General features: G+C 46.3%; 1 protein-coding gene across 5 annotated transcripts in view; it reads right to left on the reverse strand.

Annotated features, from left to right (window-relative positions):
• The window catches only part of Eip93F (Ecdysone-induced protein 93F), an 87,710-nt gene that overhangs the window by 16,354 nt on the left and 44,705 nt on the right, over positions 1 to 26,651 (reverse strand). For 2 of the 5 annotated variants that reach the window (XM_076624730.1, XM_033350116.2), the window contains exons 2-6: positions 20,426 to 21,548; positions 1,539 to 2,455; positions 1,123 to 1,437; positions 295 to 534; positions 8 to 87 (exon numbers count right to left, since the gene is read on the reverse strand). In XM_076624730.1, coding sequence (XP_076480845.1) covers positions 8 to 87; positions 295 to 534; positions 1,123 to 1,437; positions 1,539 to 2,455; positions 20,426 to 20,519 — 1,646 coding nt within the window. In that variant the 5' untranslated portion in view covers positions 20,520 to 21,548. Of the gene's footprint in view, positions 1 to 7; positions 88 to 294; positions 535 to 1,122; positions 1,438 to 1,538; positions 2,473 to 16,377; positions 16,602 to 20,425; positions 21,549 to 26,651 lie in introns of those variants that run through there. The other 3 variants (XM_076624731.1, XM_033350112.2, XM_076624732.1) reach the window with 3 other exon arrangements.

Genomic DNA, 26,651 nt, shown 5'->3' on the forward strand with positions numbered 1-26,651 from the left:
TACTTACTTGAAGATACTCTTGGGGTCGATACCTGCTGTCATCCTCAGAGGTATTTTCTGTTGTTCCAATAGAGATATGTTGTTATCCTGCGACAGAAAGCGTCATCGTGTCATGCATCAGCATTTTATTTTTTTTTTTTTTTTTTTGGTAGAAAACGCTCTAGCGTCGTAAAAATAAATGATAACGTAAACGAAAATGTGAGAAGACGATAATTGCGTTGACTCTTATGTTTCGCGTTTCTAGACGCAAAGGAGAAGGAAAGCGAATCTACCCACGCCAGAAGGAACACGTACCTGAGAATTTTTCGGTTTGGCCGAGAGGTCGAGAGGTTGGTCGGCTGGCGTTGCACTGTCCTGATGAGGCTGCACCCCAACGAGAGGCGCCTCCCTTGGTGGCAGACACCACTGAGGCAGTAAGGTAGGGTAGGTACCGGTGAGAGCCGCGGCGACCACGGACGCCGCCATCGGGTCCACCTGGACCGACATCGGTGACTCGGCCGATCGCGAGCTGCTGCTACTGTCGCTCTGCGGACTCTGCAGGATTCGCGACATCGAACGTTATGTTCGTCCGGCTCGTCATTGGTCGGCGGAACACACGGAAAGGAACTGATTACCACCGGCGTGGGAGGGAAGAAACGATCATGGAAAAAGGAGCACATCCTCGTCGACGTTGGAGGACAAATCGAATCCTGATCAAATTCGCTTTTCGCCACGCAGGAATACGGGTCCGCCTTCGTGAAACTTTTATAAGGGCGGCGTGTCAAAGCGATCAAAGCAACGGATGCGAAGAGACGTACTCTTTTGCGCGTGATAATAAAGAATTGAACGTTTCCTAGTGTCCTGCGCCGGAGGACCGATATCCGTCATATATCACGTAAAGCGTTGTCCTTTCCGCGCGATTAATTATGCGCTTTGAAGAATTCCGCGTTGGCTAATGCAGTTTTATGCGCGACGAATCGCATCATGGCGACAGAGCATTCCGAGTCAAACCGGTGACGAATAAATTAGTCCTCCAGCTAAATTATTCTTCGATCGATCGTCAATTGATTCGTATTGAATAACGTCACCATGATGCGAACAAGACAGGTTCCGCTTAGCCATGGTTACGAGAATCGTACTTACGAGAGGTGGTTGATCATCGTGCGGTAGCTTGCCGTCCAGGCAAAAGTAACATTTGTCTAGCGGCTTCCAGTCTTCTGGCGGTGGGCTGGTGCGTCGGCTTCCAATAAGAAACGGCGGTACCGCGTTTCTAGCGGCTGCTTCAACCTCCCGGCACGGCAACCCTGACCTGATCGCATCCGAATCCGGCGTCGGTGTCGTCAATATCGTTGGACCGCCTCCAGAACTCGGCACTCCTTGCAACTCCTCCTCCGTTTTCACTCTCAATGAACCCTGCGTCACCGGTGTCCGCTCCAACGCGACTTCTTCCGTTCGTTCCTGTAACAAACACCGTTACACGTTATTATTCGCTCTTTCTTCGACTGCTTCACCCTGCCCCTGCCCCCAAGAAAAGAAAAAGAAAGGATTCTACAACGAACCTTGGTCCCTTCCGTATCTGTAGCGTTGGCAGTCGGATAATCCCGAGATCCTCGATCGTTCTCCCTTCTCAGAGGACTGACGGGCCTGTCGGCGTCTTCGTCGAGCTTCAGCCGTTTTTCCGCTTCGGCCTGCCCCCTTCCATCCTCCTCTTCCTCGTTCTCTTCGTCGTCCTCTCTGTCGTCGGTGGCCTCTCCGTCGTTCTGCCGGCGTTTGCGTCGCCGCCTCGTCGCGATCGTCGTGGTTCCCGTGGTCATAACAGCGGTGGTGTTCGGCGTGGTGATCGTCGCGATCGTGCCGGTCGCGGTACTGGTGGCAAGTATGCTCGTTCCCGTTGTCGTCGTCGACGTGGTCGTCGTGCCCGTCGTTACCGTGGTCGTCGTCGACGTATCCGCGGTCTTCGTAGCCGATTCCTCTCGGGCGACACCGTTCGCGAACTCGTCCTCGCCGACCTCGACTTTGATCTCGTCTGGCCTTAGGCGACGGTCTTCTTGTTGCCGTTGTTGTCGTTGCTGCTGTTGCTGTTGTTGCTGCTGATAGTGACGGTGGTGATCTTGAACGGCGGAGGGCTGTAGGTGATGGTGGTTCTGCAGGTGATGCCTTTGCAGGCTCTCCTGCTTGATCGGGCCCGTTGTCGTCGCCGTCGTTGCCGCTGTCGTCGTCGTTATCACCGGTGGCACCGTCGTTGTCGTCGTTATCGTTGTAGGTAACGAGGAGGACGCAGGATGAAGCGGACGCGACCCAATTTGTTCCAAATTCCCGGGCACCACCGGGTCGCAGGACGACGAGAACGCCGGGTAGAGCCGGTGGTGGGGCTGTGCCGTCACTGATTCGCTGCTGCGAGTACCGCTGTACAGGGTGTCCTGATATTGCTTCCATCTCCTACGGCCCATCAACTCCTCCGCTACCCGTTCCAGACCTGCGACACCATCGTAACTGCATCAAACAATGATGAGCGCCACTTGCCCGCAAACCCCTGTACAACCATTTTTCTAACCATACGCTCCGAGTATAAACGAGACTATCCTTATTTGCACTATGGCAGATTCGTCTTGCAAATTTTCCAGGCGTATTGAATTTTTCGTATCGATTAAAACGATCAGATTAGATCAACAGTGTCCGTTACTGTGACGAGCGAGCTTGACGAACGCATACCGCCTAGCCCTTCGTTCTTACGGACTTGTGTATTTTTGTTTCGGTATGGCCATACGAAGACTAATTTTTCTTCTTCGTTATAATTTCTCAACTCGTTACATTCGAACGTAAGTAGTTTCAAAATAGGTGATCTATATTCAGGGAGTTTTCATAAAGAACCGAAGACACGGCTAATGTTATAGCAATCGATATTTTTGACTTAACTGGAAGAATAACTAAACCGTACATTTTCAGTGCTACAGTCGAATAAAAAGGGAAATTTTGAAATATAGAATTGATTAACAGCATATGAAATTTCAAAAATTACTCTATCACGAAACACGATGAATATAACTTGTCGCATCATTTCCCTGTGGTTTTCACAGTTATACGACGTGAAAAATTTTGCGCTCTTCTATCATACTTGTCTTCTGTTGCAGTAAGAACATATAGATCATGTGCTTGTTATATAGTTTTAAGCAGCAAGAGAATTCTAAAAGCAAAGTGGCATTATGTATTCGATTATTGTTATGTTTCGAAATATGCTCGTATACTGACATATACAATTAAGTCGTTAATTATATCGTAATTGGTACTTCGTATTGCAATAAATTGCCAATATATATATAATATAAGTAATTTATGCTTAGTTTCGTTTACAAAAAGTTCCCGTTCGCATCTTATCTGAGACACCTGGTCGATGAGATGTTCAAACAATTTACGAAGAAAGAAACAACTAGTTATTTTTACGCGGACTCCGTGAAATTTACTGAACCGTTAAAGGGTTAATCATCGAAGTCGCTAAAAGGGCAGCGATAAATCATTGGCGGAGAAAACGCGAGGGCCTGAGCTCGTGGAAAACGCAAGTTGCTCGCGTGAATATAAAGATCCGTTAACCACGATAGCTCTCTGGTAATGCACGTCGATGTCGGAATCACCAAAATTGCATGCTCGAGAAACCGACCGGACGCGGTGGTTTTTTGAAGGACACGGCGGTAACACGCACGGCCCGGTATATCTGACAGAATGTCGCAACGAAGAAAATTGCGGCACATCAAAAGTGGCGGTGCAATGCGAACGCATTTGCTAATGTTTCCTCTTCTCTTTTTTCGCCGATCGTTCTATCGGATTGCTTTAGCTCCATTGCCATAACGATTCTCCCGCTTCGAGCTGCCATTTAGAAATCCCGTTCCGTAAACGATACTCGCGCTATTATAGCTTTTTTTGTACGTTCGAGTCGCTGTACAGCGACTCACGCAAGCATTTGAACATTTGCTATAGGACATTTTTCTGAATATATTACGTGCGTTACGTGGAACTTTTTGGAATTCCGGTAATTCACCGGTTAATGAGATAGAATTATTGTAATTACGTATATCGGTAATATTGGAAACCGATTCGAACGTGCGACAGTTACGAGACATATACCTGCAAAGACGTATTTAGTAAAAAAAATTCGCCCGCAGCATGCGAGTATCGACCATCTTCAACGTACGTTAAGCGTCGAAATAATTTTCTGATCTCCGCGAAGAGTAGATAGGTTTGCAATAAATATTTCCTAGCTTCTATATATATTTTCAGATTTGTTTCAAATCTCACCGATATAATCGCGCCAGTCGTATCTCATTACGGTGTAATAGGCTTTCACAAGTCACTGTACACCACTGTGATTCTCAATCCTCCAGGTACAAAATTCGCTCGATTTTATGAAACCCGAGAAACGTGGAAGATTTGTGGTATTTCTAATTCGATGACTAGGGGCCGTAATTCCTGCGCGAGTAATTCGCCACGCTCCTCAAAATCGCTATCGATAGATGCAACGATAACAGGACTTTTTAATTTCCTTATCCAAAGGTCAAACAGTCGAACGTTATCGCAACGACGTGCCGTGTCTCGCTGGTAACGGCAAAAGGTTCCGGAAAAATCAAAATCCGTCCCGATATCATGCTGTACAATTTTTAATGCATCGCTTGCGACCGATATTAATTCTCAAAATAAATATCCAACGTGAAATATCGAGTTCCAATGTAAATTCAACCACGTTTATTTTTCCTTCGTGATCGATATCATGATGAAACTGTCGACAATTCTATTTCGAAGCAACCGAGTAAATGCGTGACGACACAAAAATGGTCGACGCATGTAGTCGGTGAGCCAAGAAAAAAGTCCACGTAATCTCCTACGAACACCACGATAAAAATTCTCGATACTCGTACTCGCTCTATTCATCGACCATGCTCGAATTGGGCCGCAAACGCGTCTCTTCGCAGAGACCCACTTTGAATGCGTCAATTGATTCTAAACAGACACCCGGTACGGTGGCACGCGTCCCGCAAATGCACCATAACTGTCACGTCATTTGGTCGTCGCGTGTGCCACGAGCACATGCCAGCCGATGAATGTACGTAAATATATTTGCATGTGTAGGTAGAATTCGCGTGCGCAAGGAGATGGAGCGTGGTGGCGATTTTTCATGGCTGCCGCCTTTATTTCTCGCCGAATTGATTTTGTCGTCCAGCCAGCGCGGGATAGTCGCGCCGATTAAACTTCGACTCCATTGCCGCGAATTTCTACCACGTCGACCGACATCGCCAACTTTTCATACCGAACCGCGCCAACGTACGCCAGTGATTCTGCGCGTACTCTTCAAATTCCCGCCTTTTGGTTCCGCTTCTTTAAACCCTCAATTTCCTGTGTCTCACTTTCGCCTATAATCGTATAACACGCATATGCCGATTCGGATTGTATCGTACGAAAGTATAAGAGAAAGATAAGAACCAAGAAGCATAGGAACCAAAATTTTCAGAGTTGCTAAGAAAAGAAAAAAGAAAAGGGAAAAAGAAGAGAAAAAGAGAAAATATCAGAGAATATAGTACGTTCGGTGAATATCGATCGATAAGGTTATATTAAACGCTAGGTTTCGCTGCAAAAGGAGTGCGCGCAATGAAAAACATCTGAATAAATTATTATTGTTTGTCGAACGTTTCGAACGAATGACGACGCCCCCATCGTGGTAGCCCATCGTCGTTTGTACGGCCATTATTTAAACGCTCTAGTTCCACGCAGCTTATCAAATACAGGTATAATGCCAGTTTGCGGAAACGCGAACTGGATCTGCGCCGAGCGTCGCCGCTGCGACATATCTGCTTGCACGCGCTGCTGTCAGAAAAACGTATGACAAGCATTACGGTCAGGGCTGAGTTTATACAGGCGGACTTTAAATGCAACTCCAGCGAAATGTGTTATTTTCGAACGGGTAAAGGCTTATTTCGTAATTGTCCCTGGGTCACGAAAATCAAATTCCTAAATCACCTTCGTGTATTACCGGCCATCCGATTTACGACTAGATGTAGCAGGCGTTCCTATATTTTCTGCAAATTCGACGTCCCTTCCTTGCTATCGTCACACGCCCATTCTTCGTTTCTTCCAGGCGAGTCAATAACGTGACTAACGTGTTTCACGGCAACATTTAGCCGCTCGTAGATTTTAATACCGCATCGATAAGAGGAACACAAATTGCACAAGTTAACGCAATCACTATAATTCGCTAATCGGCGTATTTAGAAAACCTCGAACTTCTTCGTAATCGAACTGAGCATGCATCGAGACAACCACAACAATTATACGAATCATCATCTCGCGAGAACGTGCGGGCCCCAAGGCCGCGCAAGTGAGTCATGAAAATCTGTCCAGAATAAAGCGATCGTTACACGAAATTTTTTTTTCTGCGTTAAATTTAGCCTTGTTCCGCGATGACGTCAAATCCAACTCATCTACTGCCGCGAAAGAACAAAAGGAACGCGTTGTACTCTAACGCGCGTACAAGAACAAGGAAGATAGTCGAGATGCAAACATTTCTTTGTATTATTTAGCTCGTGAACGATTCACGCTGCTGGTCGTACGAATATCGCCACGTTTATCCTACCGCCTTTAATTAAAATGTGCTACTTTTTTTTAGTATTTCCGAACCGGTAGAAACCGAAGGTTTATCGCTCTATTTTCTGTCATCTTTGCTGCTCATCGTCCGATTCAAAGTATTTGGACATTTCTTAAAACGCAAAAGTCAGTTTTCGTGAGAAGTAAAGAGCGACGGAAGCTTCAAATGTTTCAACGTTATCTTGAAAAAACTGGGAAATATGCTGGATACGATAGTATTAGGTCGTCCGGTTGTGGACGCACATTTTTCGTTTTACATTATTTTGTCGAATTACGTATGATCCATTTTGTTCTATCAATATAAAGATTACAACGTTCGACGGATTAGCTTTTTGTTGTTTGTATAAAGATGCGTCGTTGTAAAAGACGTGCTCGTAAAAGACACTTTTCAGACAACCTAATGCTTTGTCTAAGGAGAATTTGACATTTTGACTGGATAAAATGTGACGTTACAAGTAAATTGTGCGACTCTTACCGTTCTCATCTTCCAACTATTTGGTTAGAAATTTGTTATTTCGTTTTTGCTACGAATCGAGATTTCGATGCTGTCGAGTATTATAGAAGCTTCATAAATAATGAACTCGCAACTTTATTCTTTATCGCGATTCGCTTTCACGACGCGAGAAGAATACAATGAAATTTTAACAAGGATAAGAATAAAATGCTATTTTGCAAAAAATAACTATAGACGTCAATTTCACCTGACTTACATACGTCTTTATAACCCGCGTCATGGATTTATAATTAGGCTATGGATATTTATGTATTTGTGGACAATTTGAATATGCAAAAATATACAGAATACGCACAACATGGAAAAATATACAATGTTGAGCATTCGTTCCAACATTCGAAGGATGACAAACAATACACGCCACGTTTTCATAAGCATGTTCATAAAAATATGAATCTGCATAAACATTAGCAGACTACACAGAATGTAAAATACTAAACGAGATAGAATTTGTAAAAATTGTTCAGTAAATGTATAACGAGTAGGTGTTCTAATATGTACGTAAGTACACAGCTATACTTATGACCAACAGCGTACACGTATGATACGTAAATACGATAAACGTTAATCACGCTAGATAAAAATCTAACACAATTGGACAACCATGGCAATTTCTAATTTCATACGATACGTTTAAGAAAAAATCGTTAAAAACAATCGTCTGGGGATTAATGATACTACGTATGCAATCGATGTACTTTCGACGGCGAATGGCAGCTAAGATTCCCCTTTTCTTCAAAAGGTCTGATCAACCTCGTCCAAGAGTATCCGAGTGTACATATACCTCAATCCGCGTCTACTGGTTGCAGCATCATCGACCTTGCATATAATCAATGGTTTCTGAGAGAATAATCCGCTAGGAAAGTAGCAATCGCGCTTTTTCCTCTCACCAAGTTCTTCGACGAGTGGGCGGCGAAACACGGGATCCGGATTTCCAAATGAATGAACGTAGCCAGCAGAATGCAACGATATAGGCAACGGAGTGAGGAAAGAGGAACAACGTCTCCGGGGACGAAACGTCTTTTGCAAGACATTTTCTAATGACGTAAACTGCGCCCAACCGAAAACGCAATCTACGTCTCGTAGTTCGTAACGTTCGAACCAGATCCTTCCAAGTTAAACTGTAAATTGTATCGTTCGCCACGATTATTTAAGACCGATCGTTCTAACCAACTGTGTAATACGGTACGAACGCTACACACTGTTAAGATACAGAGACGACACGAAGAACATGCTAAGAACTTGACGCACTCGTATCACCAACCATAAACTGTAATAACTAAACGCACACTACGTAACTCTCACTGGAAAACTGCTGGTATCGCTAACGCGAGAAACTGAAAGCCCCTTAAAACTTCAAGTTATACCATGTAAGCATGAAACGCTTCTCGCGATAAATCGTACACGTTACATACACATTACTGAGTAAAACAGAAATACGATTATTCCGACGATGTTCGGTATCGTTGCTCTTCGATCGTTTCTAATCTCGATATTTTTGAAGAGAACGGCGGAAAGAACGCTCGCTGTTCGCTGGATATTCACGGCGAGCAAAGTTCCCGTCCTTGATCGATTCTAGAAGTAATTAGACGGGTGGCGGCGCGCCTTTGGATGAAATTCCAGGCAGGAGGTGCCGAACCAATCTTATCTCGCGTGCCATTTAAGAAGAGGAAGAAGTAGGGCAGATGACCACGCCCGGGATTAAGCCAATGATGACGTAGACTTGGCACCAGGAACTTCTCCAGTGTATAAAACGATTATCCCCACCATCTCCGCCATTTCGTTGCAATAAAACGTTGCCGCGCATCGAAAGAATTTCAGAAACTCGACCCGAGTCCGACGTTCGGCCGAGTATCTTAAATTACTCGAAAAATTCCAACGACCTTTATGAGAATATCTTGTAAAAATTAAGTAGCTGGAATAGATATCTGTACAGAGGTGGAATATTTCAAAATAACTTAATAGGAATTTAAAATGGAATTTCTTCCGAGTATCGAGGCTTTGCTATTTCTTTGGAAAAACTCTTTGTAGAGGTTGAAAGAGAGCGGAGCATGTTCCGGGAAAATAACAAATGGAATCGTGTTGGAGAGGAATTTCCGGTATTTCCCTGATCCAGCGATCGCTATGGTCGTTGTCTTGATAAATGGTGAATCAAAATGAGGAAGATTCGAGAACGAAGGAGAATCTACTTTCCACGGGCGTCCTCCGTGAGCCGAGGATATAGCGGCACCATTCTTCAATTCTAAATCGAATGGCCTCGGGCCCCATCCAACCAATGGCGGAGCCGTAATTTTAGATCCAAGCGCGCGCGCTATATTTCCCCCACAGTCCTGCGTCTTGGTGCTATTCCCTTGGTCCCGTCACTAATCGCCGGCCCGTTTCGACCAATGGCAATCCGGTTTAGACGAGAGTAGAAGGTTAGGAAATGGGTGACCGGGCATGGTGGGGCTGCAGCTGGCTCTCACGGCGCACAAGGCTATCCTTTGTCCGAAACTCGCTTGCGATTCGCCGCCGATGCTAAACCTTCAGGACGATAATAACCAAACAATTACGATAACGACCCCGGTGCTGGCCAACATCTATGCTTCCGGTCGAGATATTATTTCTCGTATCCACCGAATTTCACTTATCCCATCGATATTTGGTACAGATCGACCTGACACGAAATCGAACATTTTTTTTCATACAGAATGTCGTACTTTTGATTTCCTCGAAACGATCCTCTTACACGTTTGCGTCGACGTGTCTTGAACGTTACGGTTCGTACACGTCGTGACAGACCTGTACCGAGGCTTATCGTTTCAGCGTGTCAGCCGTGAACCGTCGCGAAAGCTTACGATCGAAGATCTTCTAGTACAGATTTGACGATTCGATGATTCGACGAGGTAAGTATCGGCGAGAATAGACGAAAATCCGCGGGATCTATTTACCGTTACGGTAAGTAGCTGGACAAACGATCGCGCGATTGTTCGTAGTGGTGATAAATAGCACGCATAAAGAACGGTTAGGTTTATTGCGAACTCGCTTTAATTGCAACGATCCGGGTGTCTTTCGCCGGTTCGAAGGATCGTTCGTAACACTGGCGTAAAAATATTCTTGGTCGCCTACTCGAAAGCTATCAGCGTCGCTTTGTTACGCGATCACGAGATTCCCATTCACCGGCGAGAGATCGGTTACTAGTTTTCGAGGCGAGCAAAGGACAGAAAGCAAGATGGATGTCGAAATCCATGGAGCGTTACTTGTCTCTCAACAAGGCATGGAACCCAGCCGTGCCTCATTAAGATCTTGAAACGATGCTTGCCAAAGATAGAGTCTCCGAAGGTTATTTGTTAATCTCGCCGCGATATTAACACCTGAAGAATTATCGGTGAAACATTACACGCAGAGACGGGATTCTTCGAGCTATTCGAACGATTCAACGTACGTCTTGCTAATGTATTCTAACGAGGTAAACGAAAGTGAGTAAACAACGCGATTTATCGGGAGAATTGTTGCACGACTGTTCTCGTAGAAGAGAAAAATCTGGACAAATTATACGGAACAGGAAATCCCAGCCGCCAAAGGCTGTTACAAAAGCATGGTAACGAACAATGTACGAAGAAGGGCACAGCCTTTTCAGCAATGCTTCAACTCCTCTGACTGACTAACGAAAAGTACCAGCTGCCCCCGAAAATTTTGGTCTTTCACTCTCTTTGTCCTTTAGACTTTAACGTTCGTTCGAGCCGTCACCCCGTGTACCAGACGCTAGGCGCAGTCGATGTATTATCGAGCAACTGCTTCTTTTTCTTCAACAATGTTCGTCAAGGTGTGCACGCGTCGGTACGTACACAGATCTACGTGAGAATATGTACGAACGTAGGCTGACCTCGCGGACCATTCTTCTTCGTTCCTCCTTCTCTCTTTCTCTTTCACGTTCTTTCCCTCTCCTCGGCTTGCCTCCTCTCGCTCTCTTTCGCTTGCCATACCGCTCTCCTTGTCGCTCCACCTTTTCGCCTTCTCTCCTTGCCACTCACTCTTCCTCGACGATCCTCCACTGGTATAATGACCTCGGGAATCACTGCTCGGGTCGAACTAATGGAGCGATATCGTGCAATGAAATAATATACTGGAACAATGTGAAATTACAGCTCCGGCCGCTGCATTTACCGAGAGCAGGCCAGAATTTTCAAGATTCTGTAGCGGCGCACGAGTAGAGGACAATTCGAATCATGTTGTTGTTTTGTCTCGGAGTATCAAGATCGTTAGGGTACAAGTAACGTAAGAATAAATAAACTGCGGACAAAGCAACGTCGCCGCTACGCACAATCGTCGAACGAAGACGAATTTGAATTTTCCGACCCCCCCCCAACCCCACCCGAGCAGTATGAATAAATCGACGCAACCGAAAAAAGTTTAGTATCTACCAGTATCGACGAACTATCTAAGTGTTATCGCGAGTTATCTATCGAGTTATCGACGAGTAACTAGCGAGTATTTATCGAGTATTAATTAGCAATTTTACTTTGCCGTTAATACACTGTACGAGCGACTCAGCTCGAATATAGAATATAGAATTTAAATATATTCGACGGTATCGACAACAAGCAATAAAATCTAAGAAATCTCACGGTCAAACATCCTATATACAAGTGCTCTACGATTCGCGACTCGATGATATATGCACCGAGACGCAAAGAGTAAACAGAGACTAGCCCGCCTTCCCCACCCACTCCTTTTTTTCCTTCTCGCCTGTTTAGTTTGAATAGCATCTCCTTTTCTTCTGTCTCTAATCAATCGAGAACGATGCACGACTCCTACAAACCGGTAAAGTCTCGGTCGTGGAGCCGACATTCAAACTCGTGTCGAAGAAACTCGCCATACCACTTGGCAAACGTTATGCCGGTACGCTAGGTATTATCCAACCTGGAACACGATGATCACGGTGTTCACGTTCAAAGTTACTCGAATGGAGCTGGTTAAGGTCGGAAGTGTATAACAAACTTCTAAATGGCAAGACAACTTTATCGTCCGTTTCCTCGTGTCTCGGCCCTCGACGCTTCGCAAAAGTGATAACAAAAACGAAAATCCTGTTGATATGGTGAAAAGGAACGTGGATCGGCTCGTACTTTCGTCATATTTTAGCTTGCTAAGCGATGCAAGCGGCAATCGGATACCAGACGTACCGGCACAGTCGTCTTGTGACCCATTTATCGTCCGCTGCTGTCTAATGTTACCCGCGGGAAGAGTTGCATTGCAAGATTGCCGTGTGGGTTACGTGAAATTCATGATTTTAACGCGGCGATAAAGAAGTGACATTGACGAATTGGAATAGAACGGTTGGAACGCGGCACGGCGGAAGTGGGAAGGACATCATTATGTCGCGTTCATATATCAAAGCCTTAACATCCTTTTTCCATGCCTAATTATTTTGATAACGAAATCTGTCGCCAAATGTATTATGCGACGCCGTCTGTGAGTCAACACTTGCAAGCAACGCTCTATTCGATCAACGATGGAGTAATACAGATGTTTTTAATTTCAATCGAAAGAACGTACATACCTACTGCAAAACTCATAGAAATATTTAAGACAATGGTATTGGTAATTGCTTTGGCTCTAGCTCTATTTTAGTTCGCTATATTATTCCTTTGTAGCGAACCAGAAGACAGTTACGTAGAGATCAGTTTATCTTGTACTTCCCAATTTTAGTGTACTGTGTCGACGCGCAGTTGTAATTATAAAACGAATACGATGCTTATCAAACGCCCGTGTCACATGGAAAATTAAATCATACCTATATGTTGCGGATTTTATTACAAAGCTATTTTATGCTTACAGTTAGCATGTGCCTCACTTACACTTACGAACGAGAGTACCCGTTATGTAAAAAAAGAGAAGCAAGGGAGGAAAAAGGGCGAGTAAAAATATAAAATCGAGTTTCTATTCGAGAGTCTCTATATCCGAATATTTTTGTTACTATCGGAATAGGCAGGTATAACTACTAGTGTTTTCGACTCGGCGCTGAAAACGAACAGCGAGCGAACGATGTGGACTAGAAAGAAATATCATCATGATGTGTGTTTAGACACGGGTTGCGTCCCAGCGACGAAAGGTGCGACATATAAAAGAGAGAGAGAGAGAGAGTGAGAGAGAGAGAGAGAGAAACAAACGACAGAGAAAGAGAGAGAGAGAGAGAGATCTAAACGTGAGGACAGAAATGACAATAGTCAGCGTACAGGAAGTATTACGAGCTAAAAAAAGAAGAACGATATGCAGTGGCTCATGAAAGTATTCAAACGCTTACCAAGTAATCTTTTTATGAATATATTGCGTACGTTGTGTGGTGACCTTTCGAAATTTCATTAACGTTAAACACGACTATCGTGATTATAATAGTAAAATTAGAAAGCAACCCGAAAATGTATAATTTACGAGACTTACTTGCCGTAAACATACGCTTAATGGAAAATTAATACACAGTATCAATGGTAATCTCAGACGTACAATTAGTGTAACAGATGGTCTCGATACATATTGCGGCTTATTAATATATTGAATAATTGACTGTTCAAGTGTTTCGTATAGTATATAAAGTTTCTAGTATCGTTGAAATGCTTAGGTGAACCACTGTATAACCGAATACGAGAACGAAGAGATACGAAGAATAACCGAAAATAAAAGAGAAAGGGAGATAAATCGGATAAGGAGTTCCAGGGATAAAAATGCAAGTGAAAATAAGATAAGAATAGAAATTGAAAAGCAAGAATAGCGAGGACGCACGATGGAGAAACAGTGGGAGATACCACGTTCGTTGCACGTTCGCAACGTGCAGGCGTGCGCAGAGACACATGCACACGCGATAACGTTGACAATGGGTGTGGACATACACTTGTATCAACTAATATCGTCATTTTGACGTCGCGGTAAAGCAGAGCTTTGTGCGGATGAAATTCGATGGCCGATCCAAAAAGACAGATTAAAATGCAACAGATCACCGTCGCCATCCGTTATCGGATTAACGTTCCCAGTTTTTTTACTAGTAGATCTAACGGGCCGTTTCGCAAATTGTGCCGTTTAACGGGAAATCTATAAATTTATTGCTCGCCGACGGAAAAAAAGGCAAGCGACCCGTTTTCAGGACAATCCACGCGTTTCACTTGGACAGGTTGATTGTATTATTCGATATTATTAATAATTTCATAGGCAATCCACAGCGTGTATTCTGTATTTCACTGGTTCTAATTTCTAAATCGGAAATATTTTATAATTCAATTGATCTTTGATACTTTCACGGTGTAACAGACGAGAAACTCGAGCAAGTTGTCGAATATGTGCTATAAAGTATAGGTACTATAAATTTCACGTTTTAAATATTATTATACCGGCGAATCTATTAACGAAGTTGTTAGACTATGAAAGGTTGAATGGACGTATTTCTGCATCTATAGATCGGCTAGCACAATTGGTTTACAAGTCACAAATTACGAATTACCGATATTAATAGTCTTGCGTAGCACATACAGGAACAGGTTGGCCAATAAAACAAATGAAACTGCAGGTTGTCCGATCATCTTACCTGACGAAAAATTATGAAACGATGAAAAAATATTTTCTAACCTATGACTTGTAACTTGTCAATTTACTTATACATACGTCATTAGCTAGTGATCCTGGTGATAGAGATTTTACCGAAATATAACGAACGAAATAATTACATAGCGGTGAAGCTGCCCGTACTAAATATTTCTTTATTCGATTACATCGTTATATGGTTAACTTAACACTAAATTGAGCCCCTAAGCCAAGATCACTTATGCTTCGAAACTAAACACAGTTACCCATGTGACCATACGTTAAATTACCGACAGATTAGGCGGTTCTGTCTTAAGACCACGAAAGTGCTGACTCATAGAGGACACTTTAGGAAACTAGTAGACGATTCGTTCGGATTTCAATCGTCACGTTTTATACGTACATCGTTTGTAGTGCTATTGACCTTTTTATGTGTTTGCAATTTGTTTTTCTAAAAACCGCTTACGGATTATCGGGAACAGTGTAAAACGAAAGATTTCTTCAGTTTCGGCTGGTTTTTTAAATCATTGCTGAATTTCGCGAATTACGATCGTGTCGAATGTAATGGCCGGTGGATTAGTGTCCGGGGACCACACGTCTTAAAAACTAGGATGCAAAGTAACAGGAACGAAAGAGAAGAAAATAATCGTTGTTTTGTTACTTAGTGCATTATCGATCGAAACTTTCATAAATCGGTCAAAATTGCCTGTAGGACCTACTTTCCTGATTTATGACGGGTAAAAACGCATCTTACGAGGAAATACACAAGGTATATCTACAATTGAACTAACCTACGAATGCAACCAACGAATGCAGCTAACAAGTGTAACCAACGGTGCCAAATATCCACGTAATTGTAAGTACTATACACGCTTTCGTTACGAATTTGTCGCATGTTCTTTATCGTTTCGTTTATTTCGTACGAGATAAATATAAAGTTCGGATAGAAAAGTGAAAATAATTGAATCGGTAGGTACTTAAAAATCTTGACAATCGCAATAAAATATGTCTGAACCATATAGACCGTTCTATGGAAGCTACTTGCGCTGTTGCACAGCACGATTTAAATAATACATGGGACAGATAACTGGTAGACAAAACTGATAAAACGAAAAAGAAATTGTATCGCGAAAGAGATAATTTATCAAGTACAAAGGGGACAAAATTACCGGTGTACAATATGAATTTTACAACTAAAATCGACTACTCGCTGCAACACGTCCGTTATATTTTACAAGGAGAATGATCATTAATATCGTTTATTGATATTAATTTCTGTCAAGCTTCGTAATTATCTGACAGGGCATGTGATCATTTAATGGATTATTATGCGCTTCCATCTGAGTATTAACTCATTTTCCACGTTTTAAAAAACAGCTCGACACGGTTCGTTGGTAATTTTCGAAATTGTTTACACGCGATGCCTGGGCTCATTTACACATGGCGAAAAATATTTTATAAAATATTAATATGCGCAAAGTTTGCGCTTTACGCCCGATATTACCGTAACAAAATATTCCCACTTGGAATGAAAAATTAACAAGGGGAAATTTGATCGCGGCCACGTTAGCGAGACCAAAAGGATGCTTGGAAAAATAATTTCTCTGTGTAGGCATCGCACGAATCGGTGTGAAGAAAACGCGTCGGCGTACATTCGATACAGCAAATAAGAATAATATCAAACGACACGGACGAGTAAAACTCACATTGAATATCGAGTCGTCGGGTCGTTTGATAGAGTGCCATTCCACGCAGTAACCACAAAGTCGTCCTTTTGCCGGTTCGCTCTCGAGCGCGGTTCGTTAGGTCGTGCTTTCGAGCACTAATGCTGCTTTGAAGTTTTTCGGGAGGCGTTCCAAGGCGTTGCATCGCCCGGCGAAGAGTAGATAAAGACAAAAAGAAGGTGCCGCGTCATTTTCGTCAATTTAACTTGGGTCTCCCTTCCTGGTAGGCCACGTAGGATCGCTCGGCATTTCATCCCCCACCGAACCACCCTTCTCGCCACGTCCGCCCCTGTGGGCCACTCACCCCCACCGTTCGTATTCGCCTCGTCTCACTTCGTCTCACCCCTCCGCGCGCGGCTTGCTTCGCCTCGTCGAAGCGAGGTCAATCGACGGAGAGGGCTGAAGACGACCCCCACCCTTCGTCACCAGCCTCCCTACCACGGCTACTCAATATCGTTTCATTACGCACCCTGCTCCGCCATACCCATCCTCCACTTCCACCCTCGGAGTCTCGCTACCCGCCACCCTCGCTGCGCCTGCACCGACACCCGTCGCCACTGCACCCTCCCATCTTCCTCGCCCTGATCACCCCTGACCCTCCACCGTGCCCCTTACTCCTCCCTTTCCTCCACCGACTCCTTCTTCTCCTCCTCCTTCCTTCTCCTCCTTCTCCTCCTTCGCCTTCATTCTCTCCTCCTCCTCCTCCACCACCTCCTTCTCCTCGTTCCCTTGCCGTTTCACCCCCTTGAACGTCTCGTTCCTATCTCGGCGACGAAACACGAATGCCCACGAATTTTTATTGTTACTTCTCGCGCTGCTTCCTCTCGCCTCCCCCTCTCACGACCTTTTTTTTTTTATGCGCCTTTTAACGATCAGCAGTAACTGCACCCACCCGAACACTCCTGCTTTTCCTACCTCCTCATCCCTCTTCGCCATTCTCGGTCCTTTCCTCCCTTGCGCCTTGGAGGCGAGCATTTTCGAGAAAACCGGTGGTACGGGTATGGGTATGGTACAATGGGAAAAAAAAGAACGGAATAGGCGAGCGGAAAATTGTACCCTTGCAAAGTATTCGTTTATCTTGCACAATGTAACGAGCAATAGGGAGAACAAATAAACTTTCGGCCGTCGAATTTTTTGTTTTCAATTTGATGGAAAAACAAATCTCTCTCCCCCCCCCTCTCTCTCTCTCTTTCTCTCTCTCGTTGTATCTCGCGTCGATGAGCACGAATTTTCATAGGCCTACCCCGGCTCGATCGTGTTACGTACAAAATTTTTAACGTTCCATTTTAATTTTCGACGGTGTACATCACAACGGGGATTTTCATTCGATATGTATGTTGTACATATACTTCTCTAGTTTGAATGCATCAGCAACGAGCGTCAACAAATGCTCTCCGAGCGAGTACACGTGGCGTACCTATCTGTCAGAGCTGCAGATCTGTCTGCAAATATTTTCACTCTGTATATACGTACTCTACACGTCGATCCTCTTGTTCCTGGTAATCTCCCGTGTCGTGTGGTTGTGCGACGTCCTCGCGAGAATACAGCCACGGCGAATCGGCATCCTTACCGTTCTTAATCGCGACGTGCAAAAATCTCGCGATCCGATGTCACGTCCAGCATCGATCCGAAGATTCGAATCGATGGGAAATGGCATCGCTTCATTATTTCCGGTTCGAGACGCACGCAACGATCGCGCGTGATTAATCCGTTCGACGTAGATTACCAGTTACGACCACTTTCCGTACTCGAAAATTTTCAAAACCCTCGGCATCGATCGCCGCGCGTACACGTTCAAGCAACACGTGCAACGTAACAGGTCGCGATAGCGGTTGCTCGCGTGAGGCAGAACGATCGCGGTCGGTTCACAGCGAAGTCGCAAGAGCGTGGAGCAACATCTTGATATCTCGGAGCATAATCGACGACACTGAACCACGATGACGACGACGACGACGACGACGACGACACTGACACCATGAATTTCTTTCACGGTCCTACGGAACACTCGACAACTCTATCTCTCTGTATCAGGCCACGTTGCACCACGAAAGAAAGAGCGCTACTGGTGCGGGATGTGAGAAATAGAGGCACTCGTGAATTTCAAAAGCCTGCTGCTATCCTTCGTCACCCTTTCCCGAACGCTTACTGGTTGATCTCCGAAGATCATGGAAGTCTCGAGAGGAGTACGCCGGCAGAGGTCTAACGCGCACATACGCAGCTCTTCCTCGCGCTCTCCTACACCCCGCGTTTCCGCTTTCTCTTTCTCCTTTTCTCGGCAACGAGCCACTACCACCTTGCTTTTTAGAATCTTCGGCGGCCGACAGAGGAGGAGAACCGATCGCGAAGAAAAAAGTGGAAATACCAGGGGTTTGGGAAGAAATCGAAGGGCGGGTGTAAGAGTTGGGAGAGGGCGGGGGAGGGTCGGGCGAGGTGGAAGGATCGAGGGGGTTGGGAAGGACTCGCGAAAATTTCTCGACCACCAGCGGCAGCTGCGTTCCGAAATGAGGAGAGACGCGAACGAGAGAAGAGGTAGTAGGGACAACGAAGCTAGTCTGATGGGGGAATAAAGGTAACGGAGGGGTCGCGAGGGGGCCGCAAGGTGGCGGAGGAGAAGGAAAAAGGGGGACGTAGGGTGAGGTTACGAAAGTGGAGGAAGAAGCGTAACGGCGAGTGCACGCAACAGCGGCGCGCGTGGAAACGCGCCTTCTACGAGTAGCAGAACTCTTCTCTTGACGGACTAACCCAAAGGCGGAAGAAGGAGGGAGCGAAGGGGGAGTAGGAGAATAATGGTGGGGGCGTAAGCGACGAGCGGGCAATAGAGGGATGCGGATCGGGAAGAGGGAAAAGGGAGAAGGAGAAAGAAGGGAGGTAGTAAGAAGAAGAAAAGAAGGTTTCGGGCGGCGGCCGGGATCGCTCGGTTGTCTGTGGTCAAGGCACGCAGCTTGTGCAGTATTCTCTGCGCGCCTTACTCTCTTACGTAGAAGCTGTCGCGGGTGCGATGGTGTCGGCGCTGCCCGAGGCGGCTTTCGCGGAGAGGGGCTGCCGCACGAAAGCGACGCTATACTTCTTTTTCGTCCGTCTCACGACCGTCTGATCGAAAACAAAATCGACAATTTTCCGCGGAATATTTTCTAATTTCCAACTTTTCGAAATACTCGTTTTTAGGTGTAAATAGGTTTGAAAAAAAAAAAAAAGATATATCTGCGAACATAATTAAGAATACAGTCTGTTTTCTGATAATTGCACATTCACGCGTACAAGATCCCCATTTTCGTCCGTTTGTAGTCCGAAAACGAACTCGTAAATGGAGCAAGGATTAAAATTCGCAACTGGGAAGTTTAGCCTTATCTGTGGCACGATGCCGGGAGAGGTGTTATTTCATGAAAATTGTACAGAGAGGTGAAATATTGTAGAATTTAGCAACCCTCGGAGAGATATACGCGCGAAATATTGCTCTGTTTCTCGACAACGTGCAACCACCCTGTTGAACGTACGGACACGAGTAGGAGTCACGCCTGGCTCACAGTCAACCAGGATTCGGCGTTTCGGGTTCGCAACAGGTCTCACCACCGGCGTTCGTTCTCTCTCTTTCTATCTTTCCCTCTTCCCCTCTTTGACCCCTCTGCCTCCCGTTCCCGCCCTCATCCTCTCGCCACTCAAACCCCAGACTCACCCCACCCTTCGCAGCCTCATCTCTCTCTCTCTCTCTCTTTCTCTCTCTCTCTCTTTCTCTCTCCTGCATCACACATAGATGCTCGACTCTGTTATTGTATCTATATATCCTTGACATATTCGGAGAGTCACCAGCATGTGAGATTCGGAACGTGAGTCAACATGATCGTACGAATCATCCCTAACATCTGTATATAGACTGCCATAGAACGTAACGATTGTATAGTTATCAGCTATTCAAAAATTATGGTTCGAGATCAAAGAGAAAAATGTTAAGGAATAGGTTCGATGCGTGCTCTCCGATCGCAGGGTTCGCGACCTAGAGAGGGATGGAACCGTTGGTCGCAATTTAACTCACCGACTACGAAGACCATATTCTTTGTCCATCGCAGCAGCTCCCGTCGGATGTGTCTGCGTTCCTGTATGCAACGGGCATAGGGGCAATCCGCCATTTTTGAAATCACATCTTAGAATGAATGTGTGTGCGTGCCGGCCGGGTGCGCCTGCCTCGAGTTCCCGCGTGGATGTCCACCCCCCACGCCACCGGCCGTCCTCCGTCCACGTCCTCGTCGTCGTTGTCGTCGTCGTCGCCGTTGTCGTTCCCGTCCTCGTCCTCGTCCTCCTCCACCTCCTGCTCTTCCTTCTGTTTCCCTTGCTCCTGTCTCAACGTTCGATCGATCGACTTTCTCGATCCGCTGCTCCTTTCGATTCCGTTCGTCGTAGTTCGTCCAATGTTTCTTCGTCGTTGGACGCGCGCCGTCGACTTAAGGCGTGCGCGAGCAGGATACGAGGGGAGAAGGTAGTGCACACTGCCGCTCTAACGTGCACGCTGGATACGACGTCACGCGTGGCGTAACGTGCACCGAGATCGGGCAAAATGTTCGAGGGCCGATGATGGAAGCCCGATGGTCAATTTAGCGTTGGCGCTGGCGATTTTCGTCAACGTTCCTGTTTTCGTCTTCCTTCTCCTTCTATACTTCTTTGTCGCCGTCGTCGTTGTCGTCGTCGTCGTCGTCGTCCTCGTGTTGTTGTTGGTGTTCGTCGTTGTCGTCGTCGTCGTCGTCGTCGTCGTCGTTACGTCGGCTATGGCGGTGCTTCTTTGCAAACGTTGGAGGGATGGTGAGCCGATAGCAGCGTCGGTGACGGTGGCGGTGGCGGTAGCGGTAGCGGTAACGGCGGCGGTGGCGGTGGCGATAACGGTGGCGGCAACGGCGGCGATGTTGCTGGAGTAGGGATGAGAACGCCGAGAAACGACTACTCTCTCGTGTTGAGACAGGGTTAGGGCACGGAAACGCACAACATACGTGCACGCTTGCGCCCTGAACGGTGCGAGAGTGCAGTCTGTCGCCGCCGGCAAGTCCTGCCTTTTACTTCCTCTTTCGGCTTTCTTTCGCTTCAACCGATTTCGCCGTTCACGCTCACCCCTCCGATCCTCTCGTCCGGCCTCCTTTCGAGGAAACCGCTACTCGATCGAACGTTACCTGTAACACAAATTTCGGAATCTTCGTTATCCTTCCCCCGATACCATGGTGATATAACATCGCTTTATCCATAGACACGATCGATCGATCTCTCGATCTCTCGATCGGTTGGATTCCTTTCACGATCGATGAATGACCGAAACGATCGAGACACTGTTCGATCCTGATCACGGTTGTTCGAGAAATCGGACGAGCATTCGAGGTAGACAAAGGTTCTCGCGACACCTGCGTGTAAGGAGCGATGGGTGCTGGCCCCACCCCGAAACAGAAAGGGTGCCGCTACTCGAAATGAAACATTGCCGGTAAGAAGAACGTCAGGGCCGATGGTGTAGGTAGGAAAGGTAGTAGGGGAGACTCGCACTCTCGCGCGGTGACGCGATATGGGCAGGAAGGGTAGGAGGATGGAGGGTGGCGAGGGGGCAGGAGAAAGGGGAAGAGGAAGAGGCGCGCAGGGTGGTCGGAGGGTAGCTATAGGGGCGGATTCGCGCGTTCTACGCCTGCAAGGGGGTGGGAGAGCGTACCGCCGAGAGAAAGAGAGAGGAGGCAGAGTGCGCCTAATATGCAACAAGAGAAAAAGAATTGGCGATCAATAGGTAGTAGCTGGTAAGCGTCCTTTCATCCGCCCCCGCGGACACCCTCGTCCTTTCTACTTGCCCTATTCCCCTCTCGACCACCGTTCACCTCCTTCCTTCTCGGTTCCCTCTATCCTCGGCCCCCCCTTTGCGCCCCCGTGTCCTACCTTGCCAGCCCCTTGATTCTCTTACGTTCATCGCGAAACTCCTTCGCTCCATCGCCTTTGTTGTCGAGATATCCGCCCTACTCACGCGCCTAACTTCCTCTTCGTCGCCGAAAATCAAACATCACCTAATTTGCGTTTCTCTATTTCGCCTTCCACCTTTTCCCACGCGGGCCCATTTTCTCTCTCTCTCTCTCTCTCTCTCTCTCTCTCGCAACAAGGTTTTCCCTTTCTTTTCGTTCGCTTTTCTACCAACAAACTTTCGAGTAACTCTCGGCTACACGTGCTAGCGGACGACACGAGCGGAATAGCGCGTGCTCACATATACGAACAAAGAGAATAGTTAGGTGGCTTCGAAATGTAACTTTTAGTACATATGTGATGCACATCTTATTCTAATCTTAACAACGTGGACGAGATTGCACGGCAATTAAACGATGTTCCTAGCCTCCCTCGTTTTGTAGAAACTTTAACGAAAAGATTCCAGCGACGTTCTCTCTTTTTTTTTTAATGTAAATGTTCTATCTGATCGTAAATTCTGTAATAAACACGCGGTAGCGAGACTTGAGGTTGCCAGCGGACAGGGTCGGGATCGATCTTCATCTACTTGTCAGGAGGCGGAAGATCGATAGTATTTCGTTGATATGACACATACGGTGTAGGTGATCAAAATCGGAGCGGCAGCATTCGTTAAAAGCGTTTGATTCTCTGTGTTGATATTCCACTCGCGCATGGACGCCGTTCGATGAATAGAAGCTAGCCGTGGGCTAGTACGGCGATATCACTGACGCTGGAAGATCGATTGGATACTCGTGCTAGGTAAGCCTATACGAACAATATCGATGAAACATACGGCACTTTCTGTTCTGCAGTTCTACACGTTTGTTCCACATTTTCCGAGGGTCGCGTGAGGATGCATCCAAGTTTTCGTCGGCGTCGTTAAACTTTCACAAGCATCCGCTGCTCGAAGGAGAAAAGAAAAAAAAAAGAACTTGAAATTTCGTTGACGTTTCGGTAGTGGTACTCGAGTAATTAGGGAAATTCCACCGGTAGTTTCCCATAATCTCTCTATCTCCCCTCGACCGTTCCCAATCGTTAGAAAAAAAAAGCGAACGCTTTTGCTACGCGTTCCACTTTCAGCTCGGTGCGCCTCTGTGTACGTGTACGGGAGCTTCTACCGATGTCATTGAACCTTCGCAGGCATGCTGGGCGAGGGAAAAGTGACTAGACTCTCAGAGTACCTTGAAGTGGTCGGAGTTCTAAGATGCTCGAGTTTTGCCATATTAAGTATTTCTTTGTTCGACCTTTCGATTTCGACGTTTATCTTCCTTTCGTTTCTTCCTCTTTTCAACTTCTAATTACATACGCTTGCGTTCGAATATCTTGGGACTTCTTCTTTAATAAAATTTCGATACTTCATGCGGTTTAAGAATATCAAATTGCACGGATTTTTAAATAAAATAGTTAATACGTTTGCAGTACAGGTGCTTTCTCTATAAAATACGAAGTTAGATGGGTCATTACGATACAACTCGTCGATAACGAACGAAGCACAACGAATGTCCTAAGATTTTTCAGCGAATAAGCATTTTAATCGTGGTTATACGTTTGGGAATTTAAATAACCTTTCGTAGTAGTCGTTCGATCGGCCGATCGAATTCGAAAAATTATTTTTTCACGACTCGTTTAATTCCGCGAATGTAGAAGAGCTAACAACTCTTCTTGGTGTATCTGTACATCTTGGACGGTCACCTTACTCGCTCGGTTCCTAATCGATTTTCCCATTACGCGAATCCGGGGAGTGCTTCGCACACACTCGCTTCGTTTTCCGTCGTTCCGTGTCCAGCCTGCATTTCCGTCGACGAACAAACGGTCTCGATTCCCCTGTCCCATCTTCCCTCACTATCTCACCGTCCTTCTCTTTCTCTCTTCTTTAAGTACATCCACACGGCCATTTCTACTATCCATGTTTTCTTTTCTACATCTCTGCAATGGCCTTGCACTATGCGTACTTGTCGATTTCAAACCGACGTAATCGCGATTTCAACGTACTTTCTGATAATCGTAGAAAGGTACAACGCTTACAAATCGGCCGATCGTAGATCATCGTTGGCATTGTTGCAAATGGAGCGCGTCGTTTCCCAAAACCACCCATTCTCGGACGATCGATAAGATCTTACAGTTAATAGCAGGCTATTCGGTGGAAGATTTGGAACATAGAGGACAGATCGGAATTTTGTAGATCGTTGTTAATCGAAATACGAATGATAAAACTGGAATTTCACGGGTAATCGTTGGACGAGGAGTAATTGAAAGAATCGGATCGATCCGACTGAAATTCCTTCCAATCGATTTCTGGTTAATTAGACTCGTGATTAGGATATATCGATCGTTGTAACGAGTACCCTCGGCCAGAATGGTAAAAGTTAATAAGTAGTCGCGAAGTCGTTGGCGCGTGACTGTCGAGGAGCGCGCAAGGATTCGTCGCGTTCGATCGGAGGTCGCTCGTAACGTCATTCGAAGTTGAAGTATTTTTTTCGTGGCGGAAGAAACTCGATGACGAGGGAGGAAGATAGAGAAGCGTGGCGGTGGGGAGGGCAGAGTGTAGGACTGCTTCAGGAAGAGCAGTCAGGGGCGGTCGAGAAGGAGGATGAGGATGAGGATGAGGATGAGGACGAGGATGAGGATGAGGAGGTGGAGATGGAGATGGTAGAGGAGGAGATGGAAAAGGTGGAGGATGAGGTGGAGGAGAGAAGTGGGGGAGATGGTGCACTCGGTTTTTTCTCTGCTGGGGGAGGCAATGGGCGCGAGGCAAGGGTGCGTTGGATTCGGTTACTTGGTCTCACCCCTTGGACCACCTCCACCGGCGGTTCTAGCGGCAGCAGCAACAGCGGCGACGGTGGCGGCGGGGCAGCGGTGGCGGCGGCGGCGGCGGCAGCGGCGGCGGCGGCGGCAGTCGTGCACTCTCTTTCTCCATCTACCTCGACTGCTCCTCTTTTCTCTATCTCCTTTTTCGTCTTTCTTCCCCGCTCACTCTCGGTCCCTCGCACGGCTTTCGTTTTCTCTTTCTCGCTATCTCGCCTTCTCTTGCACTTTTTCTCTCCCTCTGTTCCGTATCCGTCTCTGTTCCACGCGCCTCAGCACGGTGCTTCTCGTTTTTTTAACGAAGGATCCGCTCAATACCTCGGCTGTCATAACCTCCCGGCACCCTTCCAGGGTGGCCCGGCTGCCACAGCAAACCCACCCTCAACCCTCCGCCTTGCGCCTCCACGGGGCCCACCGACCCTCCCGACCGACGAGCCACCACCTAGCACCCCCGCGCTCTCATTCCTCTTCCCAGTTTTTAACGTTTCGTTCGACGTTTCCCTCCGGGCGAGAGCCAGGGACGGCGTAAAGGGGGAAGTGCATTTCGTCGTTACTTTGTTTTACGTCCTTCCTCGCCTCCTCCTCTTTCTTCCTCCTCTATTCTTTTCTCTTCGTCTTCGTCCCTCTTTTTCTTCCCCCTCGGCTCACATACGACCACGCGTATATCCTCTCACGCATACTCGTTCACGGCCTCTTTTTCTTCTTTCCCTTACCGACACCACCCCTCTTACTCTCTTGCTCTCTTCCTCGTCGCGTCTCCTTCTTTTCTCTCCGGTCCAGTGTCCTCCATCCACCTCGCCCCGTACCTCCGCTGACGCCGCCACCCTCCGGGCCACACACGCACTTCGCCGGTCCTCCCTTGCTTTCGCACCCCGAGTTTTTCGTACGTTCCACGACGCTCATATTTAAAGGCCACCTGTGCTCTTTGAATCGCCTCGCGGAACGGTTCTTCCACCGGGATACCGTTGACTTTCAATTTGACCGAACACCGTGGAAGGACGATGCGCGAGAGCGGAAAAATTCTTTTTACGAAGCAACTGACTTTTTACGGAAAAAGAAACATTAATGTGCGAGCGAGATTCTGGTCCGGTTGTTTTAGAGAGGGTGACACAATTGACCACGAAACCCTCGTCGCGCTCGACCTCTTTTGATCGAATCTGTGAACGATGAACGGTTGGCTGCACCCCCGAAATCGTGTTCGGGTTTGCAAAGATTTTTAAATTCTGGCACAGAATCTGTACGATGCTCACCTATCACGTTACATGTATACCTATACCTATACGTGTGCTATATATCACCATATACCTACATCTCTGACATTTTTTAACGTACGATAGACATCTGAGAAATTGGTTTCAAAGTAATTCAATCGAGTCGTTGATTCGACTAGTCCTTTAAATCTGTACTTTAAATCTGATATATTAATTGTATTATTCTTTGCGAAATATTCAACGTGGATCGTCGAAATTCTGCATTTCGAGAGACCGGCTTTAGTCCGATGC

The sequence above is a fragment of the Bombus vancouverensis genome, chromosome 15 (assembly GCF_051014615.1).
Source record: "Bombus vancouverensis nearcticus chromosome 15, iyBomVanc1_principal, whole genome shotgun sequence".
NCBI lineage: Eukaryota > Metazoa > Arthropoda > Insecta > Hymenoptera > Apidae > Bombus > Bombus vancouverensis.